Below are 23,779 nucleotides of genomic sequence, written 5' to 3' on the forward strand. Positions count from 1 at the left end.
CTTGTGCATGGTGTTGGCTCTTTCTTTCTCAGTTATATCAGCAAAGCAGTGAAGCTGCTAACAACTCCAGGGTCTGCACTTCACTCTCCTCCGGGCACTGCAGGCAGGGAATGGGCTATGACAGCCAATGCCCCAGAGCCGCGTGGCAGCCTCGGTCCCCAAACTAAAACACAAGGTCATGTCCCTTTGATCCTACCTGGTACCAAGTACTGCAGAGCTGGTAGGTGCTATGTGGAGAAACATTTCCCCACCCCAAGTTGCCTTTTTTCCTCATTACAAAGGTCACTGAAAATAACTGGAAGAAAAATTTGCTGCAGTAGGAGGTTGTACAGCAGAAACAACTCAAACACAATAGCGGCAGAATCATTTTGTTCATTAGCCACAAAAAAAAATAAAAATATTTCTGATCATAAAATTTGGAAGATAGAAAAATAGAAATGCAACCGCAGCATGCTGGAGCCTGTATTGTGCGTTTGAGAGAGTAGTTTTGGAAGCATGATTCCTCCATTACAGTTGAAAAAAAGCGTATGTGGAACTCTCATAAAGGGGGAAAAGGATTAATTTTTGGAAGCGTAGTGCCAGGTAATAAGGTATCTCAAATGTGCGATACAGGCTCTAGCAGAGGGGCTCTTCTGACAAATCAATTGAAGCTAGAATTTTTTTTAAGGGCTGGGGTAGCAGCCTCTGTCAAGTCCAGACTGGGTGCGGCTTGGAGCAACCTGGTGTAGCGGAAAGTGTCGCTGCCCGTGGCAGGGGTGTTGGATCTTTAAAGTCCCTTCCAACCCAAACCGTTGCATGAAGTCTTCTACCCTAGCACCCCTGCTAGAGTGACTATGCTGCATGTTTGAGATAAATATGCTGGGGTTTTTCTTTGCCAACACTTCACACACACACACACACGCCACTTTTTAGCTTTGAAAATACCTTGAACGTGCAAGCAACAGGCACTCGAGCAGGGGGCTGCTTGCTCTACTACTCTGGTCTCTGTAGAAGAACTGGTCTCCATAGATTTCTTAAAAAAGCCCCCCGGCTAGTGACAGACTGATCGTTTGTTCGAGGTGTTGCTCCACTGCACTTGTGGAACAAACTTACTGCAGCAAAGGAACAACGGGGGGGGCAGCAGGTGTTATCGCTGCCATGGCACTGCTGTGAACAGAGTTGACAACGAGAGAAGGCATAAACAGCCCAGAGCCAGCAATCTAGAAAAAAAACTTTATTAAAATGAAAGCTGTGCTCTAGCAGTTGCTACCTTGTTAAAAAACTGCCTGCAGAGAATAACTACCTCCATTTTACTACACTTGAGTAGCCCTGTAACATTCCAGCGTGTGCATTGACAAGATAAGTTGCATCTTCTCTTTGAGCAGGAATTTCTACTTAAAACACAGCTCGTTTTTAAAAATGGTTAGAATTGAAGTGCAGTTTCTCTATTTTACCCGTTACCTTCCTCAAACGGATCACAGCAGCTGGCTACAGCGCTGACTGTTTTCAGCCAGTAAGTGCTACAGGTACCTGCCTTCCCTTTCCCTGCTTCACATCTGCAGGCAGGCTCTGCGGTTAGGTCGGAAGCCGTACCCCTGGCTTCGCAGGCAGTGAAGGCATTGGACGTGGCAACACGCAGCAGGTCCTCACTACTGTGACTGCTTGACAAGGCGGAAGGCTTCTAGGAACTCATTGAAGTCGATGTTTCCGTCCTTATTGAAATCAATACTGCGAACTAAGTCATTGATGCCGTCATCCGTGAGTTCAATGTTCATGTGGGAGCTGAACAGCTTCCACGTTTGGTGGAATTCCTCAAATGAGATGAGACCTGCGAAGGAAGGCACAGCCACCTCAGTGCAAGGTCACCACGGGCACTGCTGCATTCAGCACGCCAGGAGGGGCCCCTGCTCAGGTTTGACCTCGTCCCACCCTTGCTGCCTGCATATCCTAAAGGCAGCGAAGGAATCCCTCATAATCTACGTTTCACGTGCTGCAACTAAATTTGCTAGCATGGAGAACACTGACTAAAATACAACTGAAAGCAGTAAAGAGACATAATACAATTTGGGAGAAGAAAAGAAGGCAAAGACTGTTGTATTTTTCTCTTTCCTGTAGTAATTTGGTGGCGATGACTGCTTGAAAGTGGGTTAACACTGAAGATCCTGAGTATGCTGCCTTACTGTCATCACTATTTTTTTTCCACTGAGCTCCCCCAGAACAACTAATTACTGATTGTCTACCTGGACTGCACACAGTCCTTCAAAATGCATCACGTTCGTGGAAACATGCAATGACATTTCCAAAGCTCTTGAGGGAGGAGAAAGACCCAAGCCTTAAACTATTAAATGAAAACTTTTATCGCTGACATGCTGACACATATGTACATAGTAGAATGGAATACAATGCAGTGACTGACACCCTCTGCACACCTGCTTACCTGAATGATCTCTGTCTATGATCCTGAATATGGTCTCCAAGTTGGATCTGTTTCGATAAATGACTTCCAGCAAGCTTGACTGGATGTGCTGAAAGACAACATGGTCACAGTCCTGCCCTTCTGACAACTCTCTGCTTTCCCTGAGCAGTTACTGCAGACCTTCCCACAAATAAAAATGTTTGCTGCTCTCAAGAGTTTGCCAGCAATGCCCTTTGCATCACGCATGCTTTATGACACAGGATTGTGATGACTGGGCCCTCTGTGCAGCTCTGCATATACAGCACATCACTGCAACACTGTCAATTCCAAACAGCTTTTCTGAGCTAACAGGGAAGGCAGTGACTTGGGCTATGTTTTTAAACTATTGCAGAGTTGGTTTTGCTGGGTGTAGTTAAGAAACTGCGGCTCAGAATGGAATATAGTTTTCCTACTCAAAAGGTTGCATTCAAAAATACCTCCAGGTTTTGATTTCACGTGCATCATCTGTTTCTACAGTGGCCTGAATGCCTCTGGACTACTTGAATTCATGCAAGTTTTTCCATTGACTTCAGCAGGATTTTGGATTATACAGGATCCATCCACTCTCCTTTCGTACCATACTTGGTTCCACATGCTGAGGTTCTGGCGAGCTGCTCTGATGGAAGGGGGTGAATCCTTACCTCTTGGCTCCGCTGCTCCATGGCCAGGTCATCCAGCCAGGACTTGTATTCCAGCATGCCGTCCACCGTGCTGCGCACCAGCTGCGGTCTCAGCATTCGCCAGGGCAATCCCAGGCGCAAGACTGACTCCACTGCCGTCGCCCAGTTGCTCAGCGTGATCCTTCCTGTAAGGAAAAGGGAGAGCCATGGAGACCTCCGAGAAATGGGCAGCTGAAAGCATATGAAGGCAAGTAAAAAGCCTAGAGCAGTACGCATGGCCAGTCTGCTGTGCTGCTGACAGTACTTTGTACTGACTTGAGTACTTTGGTACAGGAAAAAACCCTACGTGGCCATAGCGACATCAGCCACTGCAGGCACAAGCGCACTTGCTGGTCCCCCCAGCCTCAGCGAGCTTTCCGTCGCTGCCACGAATCAGGGCTGTGGGACTGCAAATAACAACGGGGAGACCCTTAACTTTGGATATTTGATTATATCTTTGTGGCTTACAGCCAGGGTCACCCTGCAGATTGTGACCTACACGACTGCACTAGTACATCCTCAGTGACCCAGGAATGTAGAAAAGCCGCTAGTTTAGCAGCCGCTGTAGCAGCTGAATGGGACTTACGTGAACAATTTTGCTGCCAAGGAAGAAAGCAAGAAAGCAGTTCTGCCCACCACTGTGTCCCTTCTCTCCCCAAGCCCACAAATGGACAGATGTCAGCAATGCAGAGCACTCCTGCCAGCCAGAGCATTACCAGCTCTCAGCTCCTTCCTTAAGGCTCTGACAGAGGCGGCTGCCACAGAGCACATCCCTCGCTTTCCTCTTCCCAGTGATTCTGGACTCCAGGGATGAAGGGGCCCTAGAGACCACGCAGCCTTTCCCAAGTGACACGTGACAGATGTGTTCCAGATTGTCCTTTCCAACTCTGCATTGACACTCCTGTTCCAAAGGGTTCTACCAGTACCAAGCCTAAATAGCTATACATTAGGCTAATCACCTCTTCCTTCTCCAACACCCCTTCATTATAACGCCACTCTGAGGCATTAGCAGGTTCCCAACAGGGACCAACCAACGCTCTGCCAAGGTGTGACACAGCCCCCCCGTGTGACAGTCACTGACAGCTATCGGTGAGGAGTCTCCCAACCAGCCACACACTCAGCTTAGCCGCTCCCACCCTGTCCTACCAGGGCATTAACCTGAGTGTCCCGTGGATCAGATTTACCCGTATTGTCCTTATCGTAGGCCTTGAACGCGCTGATGAGGGCTGAGGTGTGAGCAAAGAGCTTTTCCCGCAAGGCTCGAAAGGCTGACTCCTCCACTCTGCTGATTCTGGAGGATGCAGAAAAGCGAGGAGCGTGTGAAGGACTTGCCACAAGTGAAAGGGAAGCTACAGCTTCCCAGTCTTCTGGCCTGTCCACGGACTGCCCGGACCCGACAACTGCTCTGCACAGCTACGGCTGCGTCTCGGTGTTCGTGACAAGGCGCTGCACGCCTGGAGCACGGTTCCCCACAGCTGACGCAGCGAATCCCTGCATGAGTGCGAAGTAACAGAGCAGAAAGGAACCTTGGCAAGGGTCAAAAGTTAGAACTTGACATTGAAAAGAGAAGCTGGAAAATGAGCAGTCTGTAAAAGAGAGTCCTTTCCAATCTCGTAAAGCTCACATCTCACCCCTTGAGCCTCCCTCAGTAATTTCTGCACACAGCTTGAATCCTCCTCCAGCCCTACTCTTTAGTAAAGCAACCTGTGAGAGTTCAGCTCCGCAGTCAAACTTTCTCAAAGCTCCTGTAGTTTTCCCTTCCAGAATTTTCCCTGGGTAAATACAGAGGAAGTGGAAAGCCTTGCCTTTGGGTCATGGTGAGAGTGTGGGCCGTCTTGTTGGCTTGGTATTGAACAAAATGGGGAACCAGGTCCGGTCCCAGCTTCACGTAGGCTCCTCTGTTGCTGCCAATCTCATAGTAGTTCGAGGCTGAAAATATGGTCAGCACCTAACCCCCAAGAAGAGAGGCATTACAGTCAGTAAATACACCCTGTATTAGATATACACGTATCAGTGAAAGCAACACAACCAATCCCATCTGGAGTCAACAGACTGTGGAAGCACCACGTTTTATGGGGAAAAGGAAGAGCACGGTGGCGGCTGGCCCAGCAGCCTTACAGGCGGGAGTTTCTGGAGGGCAGCGCTGGTCTGACACGGATCTGGCCATACGCTGGGCTCCTGCGATTTCACTGTACTCGCCCGACAGATTTCTGCTCTCCGCTGCAGTGAGCGGAGTCAGAAGTGCTCCTGTTGAAGTCACCGAAGTGACTCTGAATCTTCTGAGAGCAAAATGTTGCTGCAGCAGCTTAGCAACACCTTCCTGTCCGCCACCTGCAGAAACAGCCGCATTAAGCAGGGGCGATGGCACAAACGGGTTCGGATCTTTCCTCAGCTCCCACGCGCCAGGACATGCTTTGCCTGCACAACAGCTGCCCCCAATGAGGTGGGTGGCTCCAGACTGTCCTGACTTAAGACCTCAGCCGGGAACACACTTAGTAACTCCCAACAAGGCTGTTCCACCATTCTATGTGTACTTACTTAACAAAGTCCTGTTGCTGAGCTGTACAAGCCACCAGAGAACCCCCACCCTGGCAGGAGGGGAACCCAGGCATCCTTCACCCTCACTGACCTTCCGGCTGTGACAGAACTCGTAGCCCTCTTGCTTGCACTCGTGGGAGCGGATGAGGAACTGCAAGTTGTGCTTCTCGAGGATCTTCTGTGTCACATCAGGCCCGAAGTAGCAGCCGCCACCTCGCACTGTATTTGCTCTGCAGCCTTCCTGAGGCATGGGGTCGCTCCAGAGGATGTCTAAAACCTGAAAGGATTAGAAAAATTCACTGAATAAAGTGCACCCAGCAGACATTATCCTTCAAATTTTACTAAGCAAATACAGCTCTGTCTCTGACTCCCTCCCTGGACTGCTGCTATTACCATAGTGCAGGGAAGCAGAGATATCTCCTGCATCCCAGCTGAGCCACTGTGCTGCTCCACAGGACTGGCACAGACCTGGCCACCACAGGGGTGACAATATTGATGGCCTGGAGCTACAAGCACACCCAAAGCACCTGGGGGAAGAGGGGTGTCTGTAAAATCAGGCCTGATACGTGCTCTCCCTTTGCTGCCTCTAAGATCTCAAAGAGTCTTGCCTGTCCTCCTTCATCCCAAAATGCAGGTCCCAGGGCAAGAACACCCAGCAGATCCTGAGGCTGTGAGCAGGCTTAGCATTAAACTCCTTTGCTCTCTCACCAGGACATTCTGCAGCCTCCAGAAATGCAAGTAAGTGCTGACTCAGTAACCACTCTTTGGATTAGAGTTTAATCTCTTTAACCCTGACCTCGATATATAGCTTTATACCGATCTGGTGTGCCATGTGTAACGTGAAGTAAGTAACGATGGTTTCAGAGCGCCCAGAAAGGGCTTACAGACAGACTGCTCTAACAAACAGAAACCAAGTTGCCAGGCTCTGACCTGCCTCGCGGTGCAGCCCAGGTAAAACCACACATGATTCAGGCTGCTCCTTGTGCCCAAGGCTGCGACTCCGTCAGCAACAAAGGAGATGTGCTCGTTCCTTACAGACAGAGCTGGCTTCACGTACCCCATGTACGCAGCAAGCGATAGAACCGCTGGGCTCTACAACCAGTCTCGTCTGTTCTTTTCTCTCCCCTGCAGTGGATCACGGAAGCCTGTTGCCTCACTCAGTGCCTGAGCAGCAGTTTTATTTATACGACAGCAGATGAGGATTGTGCTAGGAGCAAATGCTGGGACGAAGCCTTGAGCACAGAGAGCCAAAAGCCCGGTGAAGAGGCTGGCTTGCAAGGGTAGGAGAAAGGCGCCAGCAGAGCAGCAGCTGGCACCAGTCTTGCACGCGGCCTATGTGACTCTCGTACACAGCTCTCCAGTCGCTCGGGAACCATGCCACAGGACGGCTGGATGCAGTGTGGGTATCCAACAGAACACCCCCGAGCAGCAGATCTCAGATGCACACCGTGCAGCCCCTCCTGGCCGCTTACCGCTGAGGACGAACAGCAGCCTGCCTTGGCATACCAAGCAGTAGGTACAAACCCCAGCACCTTGCCCACTGGCACTTCAGCACTGAGTTGCTCTGTAACTCCGCTCTATAAAGCACAAAAGCCCCCCTGCAGACACTGACCCATGGATTTTGTACTGAGATCCCTCATCTGAGAGAACACCAGAGGCACCCCCAGCCCACCGCTCGGGGCCTTGCTGGGACTACTCACCTGCTTCCAGTCCTCCTCGCGAGTCCTGCACGGCCCGTCCAGATCCGTCAAAGAGACCATGCTGGAATAGGTGAGCTCCTCCTCCTCCGACTCGCTGATGTCCACCAGCCGGCGGCACCACTCGATTTGCTCCTGCACCGTCTGCCGGACCCACCGAGAGAACTCCTGCCTGTTGCTCATGCTGGGCGCGGGGGCTGGCCGGGGCTGCGGAAACAAGCTGGGGGCTGCCTCCTTCTCTGCTGGGTCGGCCTCTGTTTTGCTCTCCCTGTTTATTTCCTGTATTTCCACGTTTCTATTCGAATCCTTTCTTTTCTTCCCTCTTAATACAGAAATGAACTGAAAGAGGTAAGAGAAGAGAGCTGATCGCACCACTTGGGGCTTGGAAAGCTACATCTCCAGCTTGAGCACCTTCCATTGGCAGGCTGCCAAGTGACCCCAGCCTCAATTCCCTTCGCTGCCATCAAATGCCGATTAATTGTAGGAGATTACTAACTAGTGCTATCCTCTTGGATGTGCTGTTCCAGGTTTACAGCTGAGGCCCCACATCCATCCTGACTACACATCTGTCTCTCTCCCCTTCATGGACTTTATGCTTCACAAAAGGCAGCGTACATGGATTTAATGTGCAATGGGAACCGGGTGGCAGAACAAGGGAAGGACTCGGGACTAAGCTTAGTGCTTGTCGTTCCATTTGGAGAAGGGAAGTAGCATTTCTCCACTAGAAGGTGAGGCAGAGACAAGTTAAATGACTTATCAAAATCCTTCTGGAAAAGTGGGGGGAAAACAGGGTAAGGAACTGTGGGACAAAGTCTCTTCATCACTGTGTTCTTACAGTCGGCACCGGCACATTGATTTACCTGTGCTGTTACCTACCACTTCCCTGGCTATGATCCTTACACCTTCCAGAAGCCAAGAATGCTTTCTCCCTTCACACCCCCTGCACACACACTATTAAAGCAAAGTGATCCGCTCCAAGTCTACCTAAACACAGCTTATCTAGGGAAGACCATCCTTTAGATTTGTCTCATTATCAGCCAGGTTGACATGTAGGAAAATAAGCTCCTCACCACAAATCAGCAACACTGTTGTCTCTTGCAATATCTAGGAAATAAAACCTACTTTGTTCCTTTGAATTTTCTCAAGCACGTCCAGGTCGGTGGTGTCAGAGATGCCCCCGTGTATGATGAGGACTTTCTGATCAATCAGGGTGGCCAGGGGCAGCCAGCAGAAGACATTCTGAATCATCTTCAAGATTTTCTTCCCGTGCACCTAGGAGGACAGGAGAAAAGATGAAGCATCAAGCCTAAGTCCACCTCTTAGGTGGTAAAGGAGACAGAAACATACACCTACCTTGTATTTCTGCATTACTTCCTTGGTGAACCCATAGCTAAAGGAAGAGGAGAAAGCAAGTTCAGTGGGACTTTGCAGTGACACACTTGACATCGCTATCGGCCCCACACAGAACCCGTACCGTAAGTTGACCATGTGGTCCTCATGGTTCCCACGGTTGAGATGAACCTCGTTTGGATAGATCAAAAGGAAGGTAAAGAGGATGATGAGGATCTCAAGGGACTGTTTGCCTCTGTCTACAAAGTCCCCGTTGAACACGTAGGACTTGGAAGGGGAAGGAAGGCCATTCTGTAAAAGCAAGGAACAGGTGGGGGTTACAAGAGCCCTGCCCATGATGTCCACAAACCTCCCTTCCGCCAGCCACACGCTTGCTCACTCCTGTCCCAGGTTACCTTGTACAATAGATCCTGACTCTTATTTTTATCCTGTAGGCTCCCAGTGGCAAAGGCACTGAAAAGTGAAAGCTGGCAGTCAGGAAGGGTTGCCATTGGTATCAGCACTTAAAAAAAAATGTCCACTGGCACTTCCCAAACGTACACATATATCAGATAACAAAGTCAGGAATAAGCTGCTGCTTTGTGAAGCTGTTTTAAACTAACCAAACAGCTGGAGAATCACATGTAGGGGCCCAATTCTGCAAACAGTTCTCAGCATTATCCATGCGATACCTCTCACAACACCTGGACAGCCTCCCTCTCCAAATACAGTGCCTACCTTATAAAATATGAGGAACAAGTCATCCAGCTGGCCATGCAAGTCTCCTAACAGGCACAAAAAGAAAAGTCACAGTATGTTTAACTTAAGAAGACACCAAAAATAATTTCCTAGGAACTATCTCCTCTAGAAATTAATGACCACTGAAATACTTTGAGAAGTTCAAGGTACAGGTTTCCTTACATCGAGGCAGTGTGCCTGAAGGAAAAGGACATGATGTAAAGGCTTGAGCTGAAGCCTGGGAAGGACAGCAAAAAACCTACAACAGCTTCTGAAGACTCTGATTCAGAAGCTTTGTTCATTTATCTGTAACGATAACGCAACATGGCACAAGAAACTGCCTTCAATCATTACGTGGGAGAAAGCTGTGCATACAAAATACTAAACTAAATTCTCATCTCACATGATATTGGACAGAGAGGTTTGTTTTCCAGAAGCTGACTGCATGCAAAAGTATGTGCTAAGTACCTCATTTCAGAAATATCTCAAAGTTTAAACATTAATCCTAGAGTAGGAAAATACTGGTGAAAAGCTTTGTCTCTTTCAAATTTACTTGACAGGATGCAAAGACATATTAGCAATCTGGATCTGCAGGCATACACTGCTGCTAATGAAGGCTCAGCCAAAACAGCTTCAGGACTTTGTTGTTTGAATAATCCCAGGCCACAGGACAGAACAGAAAATTACTTGAGTTTTGAGGTCGACTGGGTGCAGTTTCTGTGGTTTGGTAAAACAACTCCAAGTTTGGGGCAACAGGACAGAGACAACTTGGAATCCAGTTGAGTAATGCTTTAAATCTTTGCTGTAATGTATAACAAATCTAAGAGCCGCAGGCCATCATTAGCACCTTTCACCTTCCCGTAGACGAATGTACATCCTCTTCCATTCATACCTCCTCCTCTCCTTGCATTTGTATGATCACCATGCCAGCACCACTGCTACAGCAGGCTGTGCAAGCTGAATGTTACCATCCAGGGGCAGGGTTTGTAAATGACGTATCCCAAATAGACTACAGATAGACAAACCACCTTCCCTCAACATGCCCACCCGTTCTAGACCAAGCAGAAATAGGGTCACGATGCAAGTGTGCTCCCTCCTCTCTCCAGGCTGGTCTTTGTAGCAGCTCACATACCGCATCCCAGCGTAACCCCGATATTTTAGGCAGCCCCACTCGCCTCTCAACACGACATGCATTTTGCTGACAGACTGCATTTGTGTTCTGCATTTGGTACAGAGCAGGGCATCATGCAGATGCTACCATTTTGTATCTTTCCCACCCTTCCAGGTGGGTTTTCTGCCCCAGAGACCGCACAGTGCCCTCCCACCCAGACGTACCGCACACGGTGACCTCCTCACTGTAGCAGGTGGAGACGTGACTGATGTTTGGCAACTGCTTGAGATGCTTCCTGGTCTCATGCAGAAGGTTTAAGACATAGCGAGGATGGAGCTGCTACTAGGAGAAAGCGAAGGGATTAAAGCAGGAAATCAGTGACCTCGGAGCAGCAACACAGCTTTGTCTGCAAAGGCCCCAAGGACCCACCACGGTAGCCGGGATGGCAGAAACCCTCGCTGGGATGACACTCAGTGCTGACCTACGGGCTTACAAACTAGATGAGGCAAATACTGGGAGACAGCAGGACAGAAGATATTAAAGCAGCCCAGCCTCAGCACTGGTAGGGCAGGCAGGAGAACCCAAAAGCCCTAGTACCCTGTGGACAAGGCGATATCTGCCAGGCAACACCACCTGCTAGAGCAGCAGAACTTCCAGCCCAGTATCACAGGTAAGAAGCTGCTCCTCTAGATCTTTATCTTTGGCTTTTCCACATTAAACCAGGCTGTGAGCAGCCACGTGTCCCGTAGGAATATGTTCGCTCAAAGCCAGGGAGTAGGTACTTAATGTTAGTCGAGACGATAGAGACCTCTGCTTTAGAAGTTTTTTTGTTTGGAGAAGGGATGTTTTGGCTTATTTTGCAGTTCAGCGCCTTGACTGAGGGATGGCAGCAGAATGCTGCAATGGTGCAAGGACTTGTCTTAGTGCTGCTGAATTGGTTCTGGGCTTTACATTTTAGATGAGTCAAAGTTGCATGGCACAAAACATACATTTAATCAGCTGTTTCCATCTAGACCATCCTCTAGTTTTTTTACAAATTGAGGAATTGCAACAAGAAAATGACAGAATGGTTCAACATGGACTGTTGTGGTTGGTTTTTTTTCTTTTAAAATGAAATTCTGGTTAATATCAATGCACACCTCCAAAAAGTTTTCCATTTTCTAAGAACTGCATTTTCAGAAGGGAAAAAAGTTCCTGTGGCAGGTAGAAATATCGTATCATTTCCATCCCCCTTTGCTTAAAACAGCCTGCCAGCTCGTTATACTCCAAGCAGCTCAGCTTGTTAGGAAGGCTAAAAGCAAATTATCTGTCCTACATGCCTGCCTAGAAAAGGGGAAAGCGTGGTTCCTTTTGGGATCCTTACTTGTTTCTGTTTGAAAGCTTCCAGCAAGGCAGTCGCCTGGTCAGGAAGGAGTGGGAAAGAAAGACGGGGTCCAGTGTAGGAGTCTGGCACCTCCATGGATTCATAGTCACAGTATTTTTCCAGCTCTGCCTCTTTGAAGCTTTCCCCGCTTATGAACATGCGACTGATAAAATCCCCTGGGTGGCAAATTGGTCGGTTTGGTTGTGTGTAGTTTTTTTTAAGAAAAGAAAGAGAAGAAAAAGTTAAGTCGGCTCAAAACACCACTCTTATAATTTGCTAAAGGCAAGGTGTGTTTGGTTAGGCTAGAGCCCATGAGCCACAGCAGTGGCGGAGGCTAGTTCCTGGTCTGACACCAGTACAGAATTTGCAGTGGGGACAAGGCTGCAGGGAGAAGTTTCCACGTGCTCTGTGCCCAGCAGTGCTGGCAGCTACGCTCGTCTCTGCAAAACTCTGGTAAAGCCAGATGGACACCAGTTGCCATGGCTAACTGAAATCTTATTTCCAATGACATGCAAAAGCAAATTGTATAATAAGGAACTATCTTCTAAGTCCCACTGTTTTTTCTAAGCTTGCACCAACATTCTCAGTGTTGCATAAAATTTGTATAAAACACGTCATATTTTATCGCTTTAGCACCTCAGAGTCTAACTCAAGGAACAAGACATCACTGTTCTGTTTTATACAGACACTGAAAAGAAGTATCTTCCACAACAGAGCTTTGCTGTAAAATGCGTGGGGTGGGTGTGAGAAAAAAGGTGCCAGTTTGAAAGAAAGAAGCAAGCACTTCAGCAGGTTATGATCAGCAAAGCAAACAGTTAATTTTGACTTACTACCATCAGATTTCAGAGCTAAGCCTATTAGCAAGTTCCCAGCACTAACAAATAACTTACAGTGCTCTCTGCAGGCTCAGAAAGGTACCGTATTGGTTCCTACAGCACTTCTCCCCGCCAATGCCCCAGTTTAAGTGAGAGACTAAATATAAAGCAGACACCCTAGAGCACAGTTCCCTGAAGATGGATTCTGTTGCTTCAGAAATGGACTCTGCAAAGCCCTGGTTACCAGGGATCACTGAAAAAAGGCACATTTCTAATATTGCCTGTAGAAAACATACTGAGCTTTATTCCCCCTTCCAGCTCCTAAGGAGCAGGAATTGCCTCACATCCCTCACACAGCTCGGACAGTCTCCAGACAATTCACTCCCTATCCAAATTCCCGATGCCAGACACTTTTGGCCCCCTTTGCCATCCTGAAGGGCCAGCATGGGGCAACGAAGGCATACAGGGGGCAACCGTCTGAGCTGCTGGCGCCGTATCTATCAATGGCACATAGAAACTTACTCTCTTTACTGCTGCTTGGCGTGAAGTGGTCCACGAGGTAACTGAAGAAGTTGTGAAGCTGTGAGAAGAGAGAGAGCCCATCGTCATTCATCCTGGAACGAAATTCTGTAGAGTGGCAACTTAACATGACCTTCTTTCTGGAAGTATTATCTATGCCCTTCTCGTGTTGTTTGGTACATACCACAAATCACAGCATACCAACTCTAGTTCTGAGTATCTTGTGATGAAGTCAAAGCAGGAGCTTTACCTTCAGCCATACAGAGAGAAGTACACCTACAAGCCCGCCCTCTCCCCGCCTGACAGTAAAGCAACCGTGTAAGAGAATATTAATCAAAGTTAAAGTATAACAAGCTAACTAGGCTTGCCTATTGTGTTTGGACTCAGGAAAAACAATGGTAAATGGTCCTTATGGCTTGCTTTCAAGACTCATTAGTAGGGTTTCATCAGACATAAGCAGGAAAACAATAGGCTAAAAAGGGGCAGGAAGCCCAGTCCTTGGCCCACTGAAGCACTTGTGGGGTTACCAGCCAGTAGCCAGAAACGACTGAGACTGTGGCACAAGAAACCACCCTGCTATGTATTTTCCTACATACTCTTTTCCTTGGTGCTTTACCTTGATCTGATCCTGCTCACAAGCGTACTCAATGGATTGAAAGATTCTCCAGGTGCAACGCCGGCGCATTTCCAGCCGAGCAACATGGCGCCGGTACCACCGTTGGATCAAGACAGCTGCCTTGAAAGCTAGGGGACAGAAACAGAACCAACGTGCTGAGCACCGGTGGCTGCAGCCGAGGGAGCCGGCTACCGTTCCTTTCCTGACCCTGAAAACTGAAGAGGGACCTTTCTTGTTCAGGAGCTAATTTTTAGGAAAGGTGTTCTGATGCCTAAATACTGAGGATAACAAAACACCCACTCCTTTTCACCGTATGACAAGAGGCTGATCTGACCCTGCTTGAGCAGAGACCACTGAAGCACTTCTAACCGTCACTGCTGGCTCCTCAGCACCAGCGTTACCGACAGCTTACTAGGGTGTAAATATCAAACACGTTCTTCAGAATTAATAGACAATTTCCTCCCTTTCTATCTACCTTGATCATTTTCATGCCTCTCTTACAGTCTAGGTACTGGGGCTTCAGGAGACCAGAGATTTGACTGAGGCCACACAAGGAGTCGGGGGAAAACAAGACACTGAGTCCCCTTTCAGAGCCTTAAAAATACGGGGTTTGCCTGCCTGCCTTTAAGCCAAATAATACCTCAGTTTCTGTGGTTCTGGACAAATTTCAGAAGGAATCTGTTCTAGCATAAGTGTTAACATACCATTACCCTGGAACAAAATAAAGACAAAATGAACACCCACAGTGAAGAGGGAGATAGATCTTTGGCCACTGAATGACACAGAAGGAATGAAATGCCAGGAATTTGCAGATGCCTGCTCGTGGTTCAATCCACAGCCAGCACTGGTACCACGCTCTTCCCTCCAAATGATGCCTATTTGCCCTGATCCTTAAAACATAACCATTCCTCTGCATTTCCCCAATTCCAGTGTTTTTCATTAAAAGTGCATATTTATGGGGTGTGTGCATATTTAAAGCGAAGTACATTGGCGCAGTTTCCCATTTCCTTTTCCAAGTTCTGCCATAGAACTCTAGGTACCTCTAGATCAGGGGCCCTCAAACTACGGCCCGCGGGCTGGATACGGCCCCCCAGGGTCCTCAATCTGACCCCCGGTATTTACAGACACCCCCCGCGGGGGGGTTGTGGGGGGAAACCAAGCAGCCGCAGATGGCTGCCTGCCACTTCATCCGTGCACCGGCCCCCTGGTTAAAAAGTTTGAGGACCCCTGCCCTAGAACCTCTTCCATCCTCCTTAGCTGGTCTTGACCCCATTTGGACCACCTGGTTACTTTACAACACCTTGCCAACCAGCTCTGCTACTTGGCATCTCTCTTTTGATTACGCTCTGTGTTCCTTCCTGATCATTTCTGGAGCTCTACCCTAGAGACCTACAGTTAAAATATTTTCTAACGATAGCTGGTATTCCCTTGGCATCTGGTTTGCAGGAGCACACTGCCGCTTTCACCAAAGCAGGGAGAGTAATGGGGTGCAGTGGTGGTGGTGGTGGAGAAACTTTAGGAAAAAGAAGGAAATCCCCCACCCCTACCCCAAGAGCTGCTAAGTACTGGCAAGAGACAAAAAGGTCACATTAATTCAATTAGCTTGCAATAATTATAAAACGTAAACCATCCTCCATGCACTTCAGCAGGAAACACTGACCTTTATCTAAATAAGATATCCTGATGGCTTATGTATTGAAAATAATACTCCTTCTAAATTATGCTACTGTTACAGTGCTGGGAGCTGGAGAGCACAAAAAGGGAAGAGCTGCTGCTATTGTGCAGCTGGGAAACCGAGTCATGTTGAAGTCATGGGCAAGCAGGTAAGACCAGGCCAGCCTTAATTCAAGAATAACTTAGATATTCTTTGCCCGAGCCCCATATCTTGTTGAGAAAATGCTTACTGATCTGCTGAGCTATGCAAAACTAAAAAAGGCTGGCTTTTTTTTCAGCAGTTTGGTTCTCCTGACAGTATCTCTTCAAGCCTCTGTTATAAAAGACCCAACACCAGCTGCTTTACTCCCTGTACAGTAATTTGGCTGGCATGTAACCAGAATCACAGTCACAATCACTCTCCAAAATAAACAATTTTAGAATATCTTGCATTCCTCTAAGAGTGGATAAATGCCCATTTACTGTGGTATGTCAGATGCATTTCAAATGAATGTCGAGCAGAAATTCAGAGTTATGAATCCACATATACCAATGAAAACTAGATCCCTTAAAACAATAAAAATAAAGTCTATGAAAGACTTGTTATCAAGCGCACAGTGAGCATATATACCACCATTCACAGCATTTTAAGCTCCAGATGGGTGAGGCATTGGATTTTTACACTACTTTTTACAGAGTGACCCTGCAACTGAAAAAGCCAGGTATTCTAATTGACCAGCTTACCTGGGTGAGTTTCATCTGGCAGTGTTTGTACTAGTTTAGAAAAAAATAATAAAAAAGGAAAAGAAAGAGATTTATCCACATTTTATGAGGATCCAAGCAGTAAACTGAATCGTACATCATCATATAAGCTACTGAAAGCATGCCAAAGGCAGCACTCTAACCAAAATACGCCAGTTCAGCGTAGCTCACGCGTCAGCTTATGGAAAAGGAGCCTGCGCCCTCTCTTGGGTTCCCCATCCCCTTTTTCACTCAAGTGCAGGGCCAGTTCAATAGAGTTCTGCTGGCTATGTTTTCCATTGGGAACAGCCTCTGGGCCTTCTACAAGGGGGACAGGATGACACCTGGCATGTTACACTTGGGTGGAAAGTCCTAAGTGGCTCCACATCTGCAGATCACTAGATCTGAAGGATTTTGAGAATCAGATGCAAGAAATTCAGAGAGGTTTTACTGCCATGGGAAACTGTAGATGAGATATCAGATCTAATGCAGAATTTTAAATAAGTAACTAGTTTTATGGTACACTTTGTTTGTTATAGGCAAGCCATTATCATAAAATAGCCCTGAACTTAGAATCACAGACTCACAGAACGGTTTGGGCTGGAAGGGACCTTCAAGACCCTCCAGTTCCCACTCCCTGCCATGGGTAGGGACACCTTCCACCAGAGCAGGTGGCTCCAAGCCCTGTCCAGCCTGGCCTTGAGCACTGCCAGGGATGGGGCACCCTGTGGCAGCGCCCAGGCTGCAGGGGCAACCTTGTGGCAGCACCTCGCCACCCTCACGGTAAAGAACGTCTTCGTTCCATTTAATCTAAATCCATGGTTCTCTGGTGCTATAGACAACAGACATACCTAGCTTGCTTAAATAAAAGGTGGAGTTTTTCAGCAAAGAAAAATCACAAACGAAAAAAGACTAAGTCACAACAGTATCCCTGCTTGCTTTATTTCTCCATGCCATCACTATTTTTCTTTTCAAAGCACTTGCAGGTTGCACCATACTGCTGTTATGCCAGTGCTGATGACTGAATGATTCAAACGCCACAGTAATCTCTTTACTTTTTTACACTTCCTTATGTGTAAAGTCTCACTCATAAACTCCCTTTGTTCCACAGCAGACCTAAACACACCCCCAGAAAATGGATACTATCATACTGAGGGTTTCATAAATACAAATCGTTGCATACATACAGAGAGCCATAAACAACAGATCATTAGCAAAGATTAAGAGCATTTTGCTGATGTAATTAGGAAAAAGCACACTTTTTGCTTTTCAGCTTTTCTTAGCCACACCATCTTACCTTCTTCAGAGCCAGATTTATTCTGGCTTTGCTAATGCTTCTGCTTTATCAGTCCTACGCCAGTAACAGTCTTTAAAAAAGGAGCCCCGCAGCAGCAGCAGGGTGATACCGTCTGTCTTGCTGTCAGCACATGGCAACACACACGTCAGCCAGCAACTGATTAATCCATTGGATGTTAGTTCAAAGAGAACTGCTATTTGCTGCTTCATTTCTGGTCAGGTTTTGCTTGATTTTAATCTAACCCTAGTCTAAATACCCGTTTTTTTCTCAAGCCTGTTGGTCTTCTGTCTGACAGCTGAGACTCCTTGTCACAGGATACTGCAAGACAAAACCTCGCCTCAATACTATCAAGAAAACCAGGTAACTCGGGAAAGAAACATATCCACTGCAGCCTCCCAACAGCATGTGCAGGAGCAGACAGGAAAAGATTACCTTTCAAAGAATCACTCACCATTTTCAGACTTCTGCAGGGAGTACTTGTAGTTGACATTTACAGAACTACCAGATCCCATGTTCTACGACCGATGCTCCTAGGACATTGCAGGCTGATCCAGTATCATCAAAACCATGGAAGAGATGCAGGAAAGACCATCCGGTCACCAATCAAATCAGCTGCAATGTCCCACAGTGCCAAGAATCTATAATTAAAGATAGTAACACTTAAGACCAATGAGCAGATGACCTGTCTTGTGTCCAACTGTATCTTCCACTACCAGGTTTTTCCAGCTACTTTGGTATCTTTTAGACAATCTGAGGTGAGGATTTCTGTATTTCTGTCTCACTATTTCAAATTTCAAGTCAGCTACATAAATAGGAATCATTTCAGCACCTTTCCTAAAAAAAAAAAAAAAAAAAAAAAAAAAAAAAAAAAAAAAAAAGCAGAGATTGCATAGCCAGGCACTGTAACTGTACAGGAGATGTATAGATCAGGCATTTGTGTACCCTTACAGTGCTTCACATGCCTGATTTTGGGATCCCATTGCTTAGCAATATGGCAGTCTTTGACCAGAGCCTTCATTTCAGATGCTACAATAAATTAATCTTGAGCTCTGAGAGCAGACTGCACGTCCGAACCCTCGTACTTTCTCCCCGCTCCTCATGCATAGCTGAAGCAGCTGGACAAAGGTGCTAAAATACTGCACGTGACCGCTCAAGGGAGGCAGTCATAGGCTGTATAGGAGGAAAAAAAATTTAGTACTGATCAGGAACTATAAAAGTCATTAAGTTGCTTCATTAACAATTGGTATATGTAGACAAATCATCACGCATGTAGCCATCTGAAGGATAACTCATTATGAGAGATGAACACACAGAAGGTATTTAAATCTATTTGCAGTACAACAGGTAGAGGGGAGGTAAGTCTAAAATAACAATTGGCTATCATAAGAAAATAATCAGCTTTGTTAAACACTGCTTTCCTCACCTCATGGATCTGCTGGAGTGTGGGAGCTTATTATACCACTAGTTGCTCCAATCCTGGCCAGTATAAAAGGCCAGGACAGCCAAACTTTTGTCACTTTACTACTGTGGAAAGCTCTGGTCAGAGCAAATGGATCCTGTTTTGAGATGAGGTCAAATTCAGAAATCTCTCACTCTGAGGACAACCAGAATGTCATCCACAGTCAGACATGTTTCTTCTGGGATATAAACCCAGTCACGTACTGCAGCTGAAGCGGTCCCAGGCTGTATCGCTTAAGAGTTCCACGGATTTTTATTCTAACCCAGAACTGGGGGAGGAGAAAGCTGAGAGAGGGAGGGAAGATAATAAACACCTGTAAAACCGTTAAGCCTGGTGCTAGCAGGTGACCACAGCTCAAAGGACTTTGAAAGGTCACACAGGACAGCGTGACCACAGAGGCACTTCTCCCCAGCAGAGGGAAAAGCCCTTCTCCTTTACTCCCCGCCATCCCTTTGCCTCCTTCAATCTCTTTCCACCTAACCCAGGTCTTTCTTCTCAAAGCAGCCACAGAGCTGCACACACGCTAATTGAGGGAAGGTGTCTGGTGCTGGCTAAGGTGCGTACACGCAGGCTTTGCTCAGGAGGATGAGCCCTGCTACGCAACATTTCAGCATGGGGAGTTTCTAAGGCAGATGAAATGCTGAAACTCCCTACCTTGCCCAGGATGCTCAACAGCATGACGGCATCTTCACAATAACGAGTGATGCAACAGGAGGATCCATAGCAATGCTCTCAACAAAATACCAATCACTCCAGTTTTATTCTAACAATGTTGTTTTATATCAGTGTCAAGAAACGGCCTGAAATCACTGCAGGATTACACCCAATTAAATCTGGTGTTTTATGGCCTTTGTGCTTAAATAATGCAGGTACTCTGACAACCTCTCAGACCATTAAATACTCAAATGGAAACTGCACACAAAAATCAGAATCCCTAGCACTTAAAGCACTTATTTGTAACCTCCTATACAAGGCAAATCCCATTTCAGGAAAAACCAATTTTCAAGCTCAAAATTTCTGAGTGTAGAACTGTAACTCCCATCCGACTATCCAAACAAAAATTTCTTTTCAAAGACACAGATCTGAAGATTTCAGCAAGTAGCAGCTAAGCAGAGAAGCAACAGCATGAAGGATTCGCTCTGTATCGGGATCTTGCTTTGGAAACAGCCACCCCCAAGCACCTCCCCTTACTGCGTGCTAGTATAACGCAGCAGGGCAGTCTGAAACAGCCCGACATGGATTCCTTTCAGATGAAATGACACCAGAAGACACACTCCAGCTCCTGATGGGAGCTCAGTCCACAGGACCCAATTCAAGCCAGTCCCAAGAGAAATCCCTGAAGGGCTGACCACTGGAGCTCAATACAGCCTGGCACACCTGGATGTATCTTCAGTGCCGCTCAGGAGCCTGGCAGCACCAGCTTCAGAGGCAGACGGGTGCTTCAGCTTTTTGGAAGAGTTGGGTGCCTTTTAAGATATCTGTAAAAAGTACTTTTTGCAGGAACTAGAAAACTTCCAGATCACTTTTTAAAAATGGAGAACAAATCTGAAGCAAACACTTAAGTACAGAGTTGGGTACTTTGCTGGTTTAGGATGTGTTCAGGGGTACTGCCTATCTGTTGTGATAAAATGGGACCTTGGATTTGAGATCGCCTTTGGAAACACAGAATAGAACTTTTCCTCTTTTCCCTCCAAAACAAACATTTGTTATTTGGATGGCCCTACTTTAAACATACATTTTGGCCATCCTTGCTGAGAGGGACGGTCTAGTATTAGGGTCCCAGAGAGCAAGCACAGGCACCTACCTATTTACGTTACCGTGAACTGTCTTGTCAACAGATCTCTCCCAAGCAATTCCTGGACCTGTGAACTTTTTCACTTTGCTATTTTTCTGAGCGCCACAGCCTGAGCAAAGGAGCGCACAGCAGTAAACCAGGGACTCCAGATGGAATCAAACCTGTTTCAAGGGTGGGAAGAGCAAGGAGGAAAGAGAGCCAGTCCAGCTGCTCAGCACCTCTGATCCCTCCTCATCCACCCAACAGCAATGTGCACCGCTCCCCTTCCTAAAACCTTGTACCCAAGAAAAAGATGAACAGAGGCCCATAAAGACACAGCCTGGAAGACATGATGAAGTTGAACAGTGATGAAGCTGAACCTCAAACACAGGCTGCATTACACAACCAAGACAAAACAACGCATCTAGAAAACAGACGGCTAAACTGCTCCTTTCTCACCGTTTCACACGCGCTCATCAAAGCGAGGCGATAAAACCTGCTGCATTCACTTACACCAGAGCAGAACTACCACCACAATAAAAGCATGGGCACAAGAGCTACATGTAGACACAGACAACTAACAGAACAAGAAAGTTTGGTGCCTCAGCAGAACACAGACATAGAAAAGACGCACATTCCCTGTTCACCCGAGGTAGCGTTACTGAAGGCAGGAGAAACACAGAAAAGCCAGATTCCACATACACTTCCCAAGCCAACAGATAACATACTTGTTTTTGCAGCTTTTAAAACACAAGCTACCGACTCATTTAATAATACCATATAATAGACATAAAACTCATTAAAGGAAAACTTGCACAAATCCATTTGTGTCAACCACCCCAAAACAACAAAAGCCTAAGTAAATCTCCTGACTTACTGTAAATATTACTTTAGCTCTGTCAAAACCAAAGCAGGTGACAGCATTTTGAATCAAACCCTACACACTGCGTCGCATCACTGAGCTTGTCCACATTATAGATCTGTGCAGTTTGGTGCTCCACGCCCACGAATCAAAGGCTTCCTGCACGGAATGCCAAAGTGAACACGAAGCTAACTCCGGAACAGCGGGGCTCCCAGGGAAGATGACACGCTTCGAATATCACCTGCACAGCCAAGCCCCCACTAACTTGACAATTTTATGGACATTTGAACAACTGAGGGAAGAGATGAGCAGAACATGGAAGGCACAATAGGATACAGCAGACTCACCGAAAGTTTACTAAGGAAAATAACTGGAAGAGATGCCAGAAGGAAACAGAAATTTTAATTTCTGCTAAAAGAAAAAGAGCCGTTTAAAAGCTACAGATTAATTTAAAAAAGAAAGAAAATTAAATACTTCTCCCAAGAATAAAAATGCTAGCTAGCACTAAGGAAAGCGATGATCCTGCCTTGCCCTCCTAGAGTAAATACCTATGTATGTCCCACGTGTACATTAGACTCGGCATGTCTTGTAGCTGGAAACAAGGTGGTGAAGCTTGTTTTATTTTACACATGCACTGACCTCTGCACCTGCACAGTTACTGCAGGGCCAAAAAGGGGAATTTCAGATAGAAAACTCGTCACTGCAGTTTTATACAGCTTAACATACAAAAAGGATATTTCACCTCAAATTATGGGTGCCAAGTAACTAGTTCTGAACACAAAACATCATTACAGAGAAATAAAAAAGCAACTTACCTTGCCACTGATTTCTAACTCATGGATTTATTAAGATAGACACAACAGAAGGTCTCCACTTTAACAATATTTTTTTTCTGTTCAGTACCCAAACTGATCCCTGAAGTGATTTGCTTGATGACTGATTCAGAAACCCCTCTTCAGAATCTAAATCATCAAGTAAGCTGTTCCCTTGGGCACGCAGCAGAAAGTGCCGTGGTCTTTCAGCACCCACAGTACAGAATGTGTGCGCTGTTCTGCAACAAGCGCAGACTCTTCGATTTATTTACTGCAGTTGTTTTGAGCAGCCTTAAGAATCCTCTCCCATGTGACACTTAAGAAAGGCTACAGATCTGAAATGGATTAGGATTACTGAAAAGGATTATGAATGAGAAATACGGCATGTTGGCCTCTCTCATCTTAAGTCAGCTCTTACACACTTTCAAGTTGCCTTCTGCCAAATGCAAAACTCCTGCAGGCAAAAGAACTAAAAGGTTTCACCTGCTCCCTATGTTGAGCTGAAAAATCTTCTGGGCTTTGTAGCTAGGGAATCTGTACTACAGAAATGAAAGGGTGGAAGAAGCAAGGATAATGTATTTAACTTAGAATTGTTAAGTAATTAAATAGAACTAAGTCATGAATCTGACTGGCTTGAGAAAGCAGAAAAGCTGGTTTACTTCCCAGACTCCAAAAAGCGAATGCACAAAGCAGATGAAATCTCAAACAGAAGGACAATCAGCAAACAATTCACGCAAGGAGAAATGATCCTCCTTCTTTTAAAAACAAACAGGACACCACAAACCACCCAAATCCTCCAAAACCAATGAGCTCTATGTTTTCACATTTCCAGCACTGTTAAGACAGTTTTATTTAAGGCATTAACAATCCTGTCTCTCTGCATTTCTATCAAATTTCAATTCTTACGCAAAAGCAGCTCAACACGTTTCACGGGTTAAATCATCTAGTGTGTAAGATGTGTCATTTGCCACTTTCTTAGTGTTTATATTTTTAGCTTGTCATTAAACAAAGACCAGAAAGATACGTGTCCTTTTGGTTAGCAAAAAATCTGTTCAAGTTGGCGTAAAGGCTTTATTTTGCTGGCAATCAGGAAGTCTGAACTTTTATAAATGGATGAAGTGCAAGGCTTTCTTTAAGAAAATAATTTAAAAGAAAAAAGCAAAAGAAAATCATATTAAGACTTCTTGAAATCTAGTTTCATTTCTTGTTTAAATCTCAAAACCCCCACATTTCCATGATCCGTTCTGTGGCTGGGCCTGAGCAAGTTCCGAACAGCTGATGAGACACAAACACAACAGGAGCAGGCAATTGTTTCCTGAATATTCATGGATACTAAATACTTATACACTCCAGGTCTGTTTG

At 46.3% G+C, this 23,779-nt stretch overlaps 1 protein-coding gene across 7 annotated transcripts; it reads right to left on the reverse strand.

The window, feature by feature from the left end:
* Positions 1-1,198: 1,198 nt before the first annotated feature.
* PPEF2 (protein phosphatase with EF-hand domain 2) lies at positions 1,199-22,668 on the reverse strand. Of its 7 annotated transcripts, XM_080408677.1 has the most exons (18): positions 22,421-22,665; positions 17,962-18,148; positions 16,217-16,246; positions 13,820-13,947; positions 13,207-13,264; positions 11,870-12,045; positions 10,731-10,845; positions 9,396-9,442; positions 8,803-8,969; positions 8,682-8,718; positions 8,451-8,600; positions 7,332-7,667; positions 5,723-5,908; positions 4,899-5,041; positions 4,278-4,384; positions 3,076-3,239; positions 2,417-2,504; positions 1,199-1,807 (listed from the first exon to the last, which is right to left on the reverse strand). In XM_080408677.1, the coding sequence occupies exons 2-18, from the start codon at positions 18,020-18,022 to the stop codon at positions 1,629-1,631; spliced, it is 2,172 nt and encodes a 723-aa protein (XP_080264803.1). In that variant the 5' UTR covers positions 18,023-18,148; positions 22,421-22,665; the 3' UTR covers positions 1,199-1,628. The 7 variants fall into 7 exon arrangements, with proteins under 7 accessions (XP_080264803.1, XP_080264802.1, XP_080264804.1 ...); XM_080408676.1 differs by lacking the exon at positions 16,217-16,246 and having other exon boundaries at positions 8,682-8,969; positions 22,421-22,668; XM_080408678.1 differs by lacking the exons at positions 11,870-12,045; positions 16,217-16,246 and having other exon boundaries at positions 22,421-22,661.
* Between the last annotated feature and the right edge of the window lie 1,111 nt (positions 22,669-23,779).

This window comes from Falco punctatus, assembly GCF_963210335.1.
Source record: "Falco punctatus genome assembly, chromosome: 1".
Lineage (NCBI taxonomy): Eukaryota > Metazoa > Chordata > Aves > Falconiformes > Falconidae > Falco > Falco punctatus.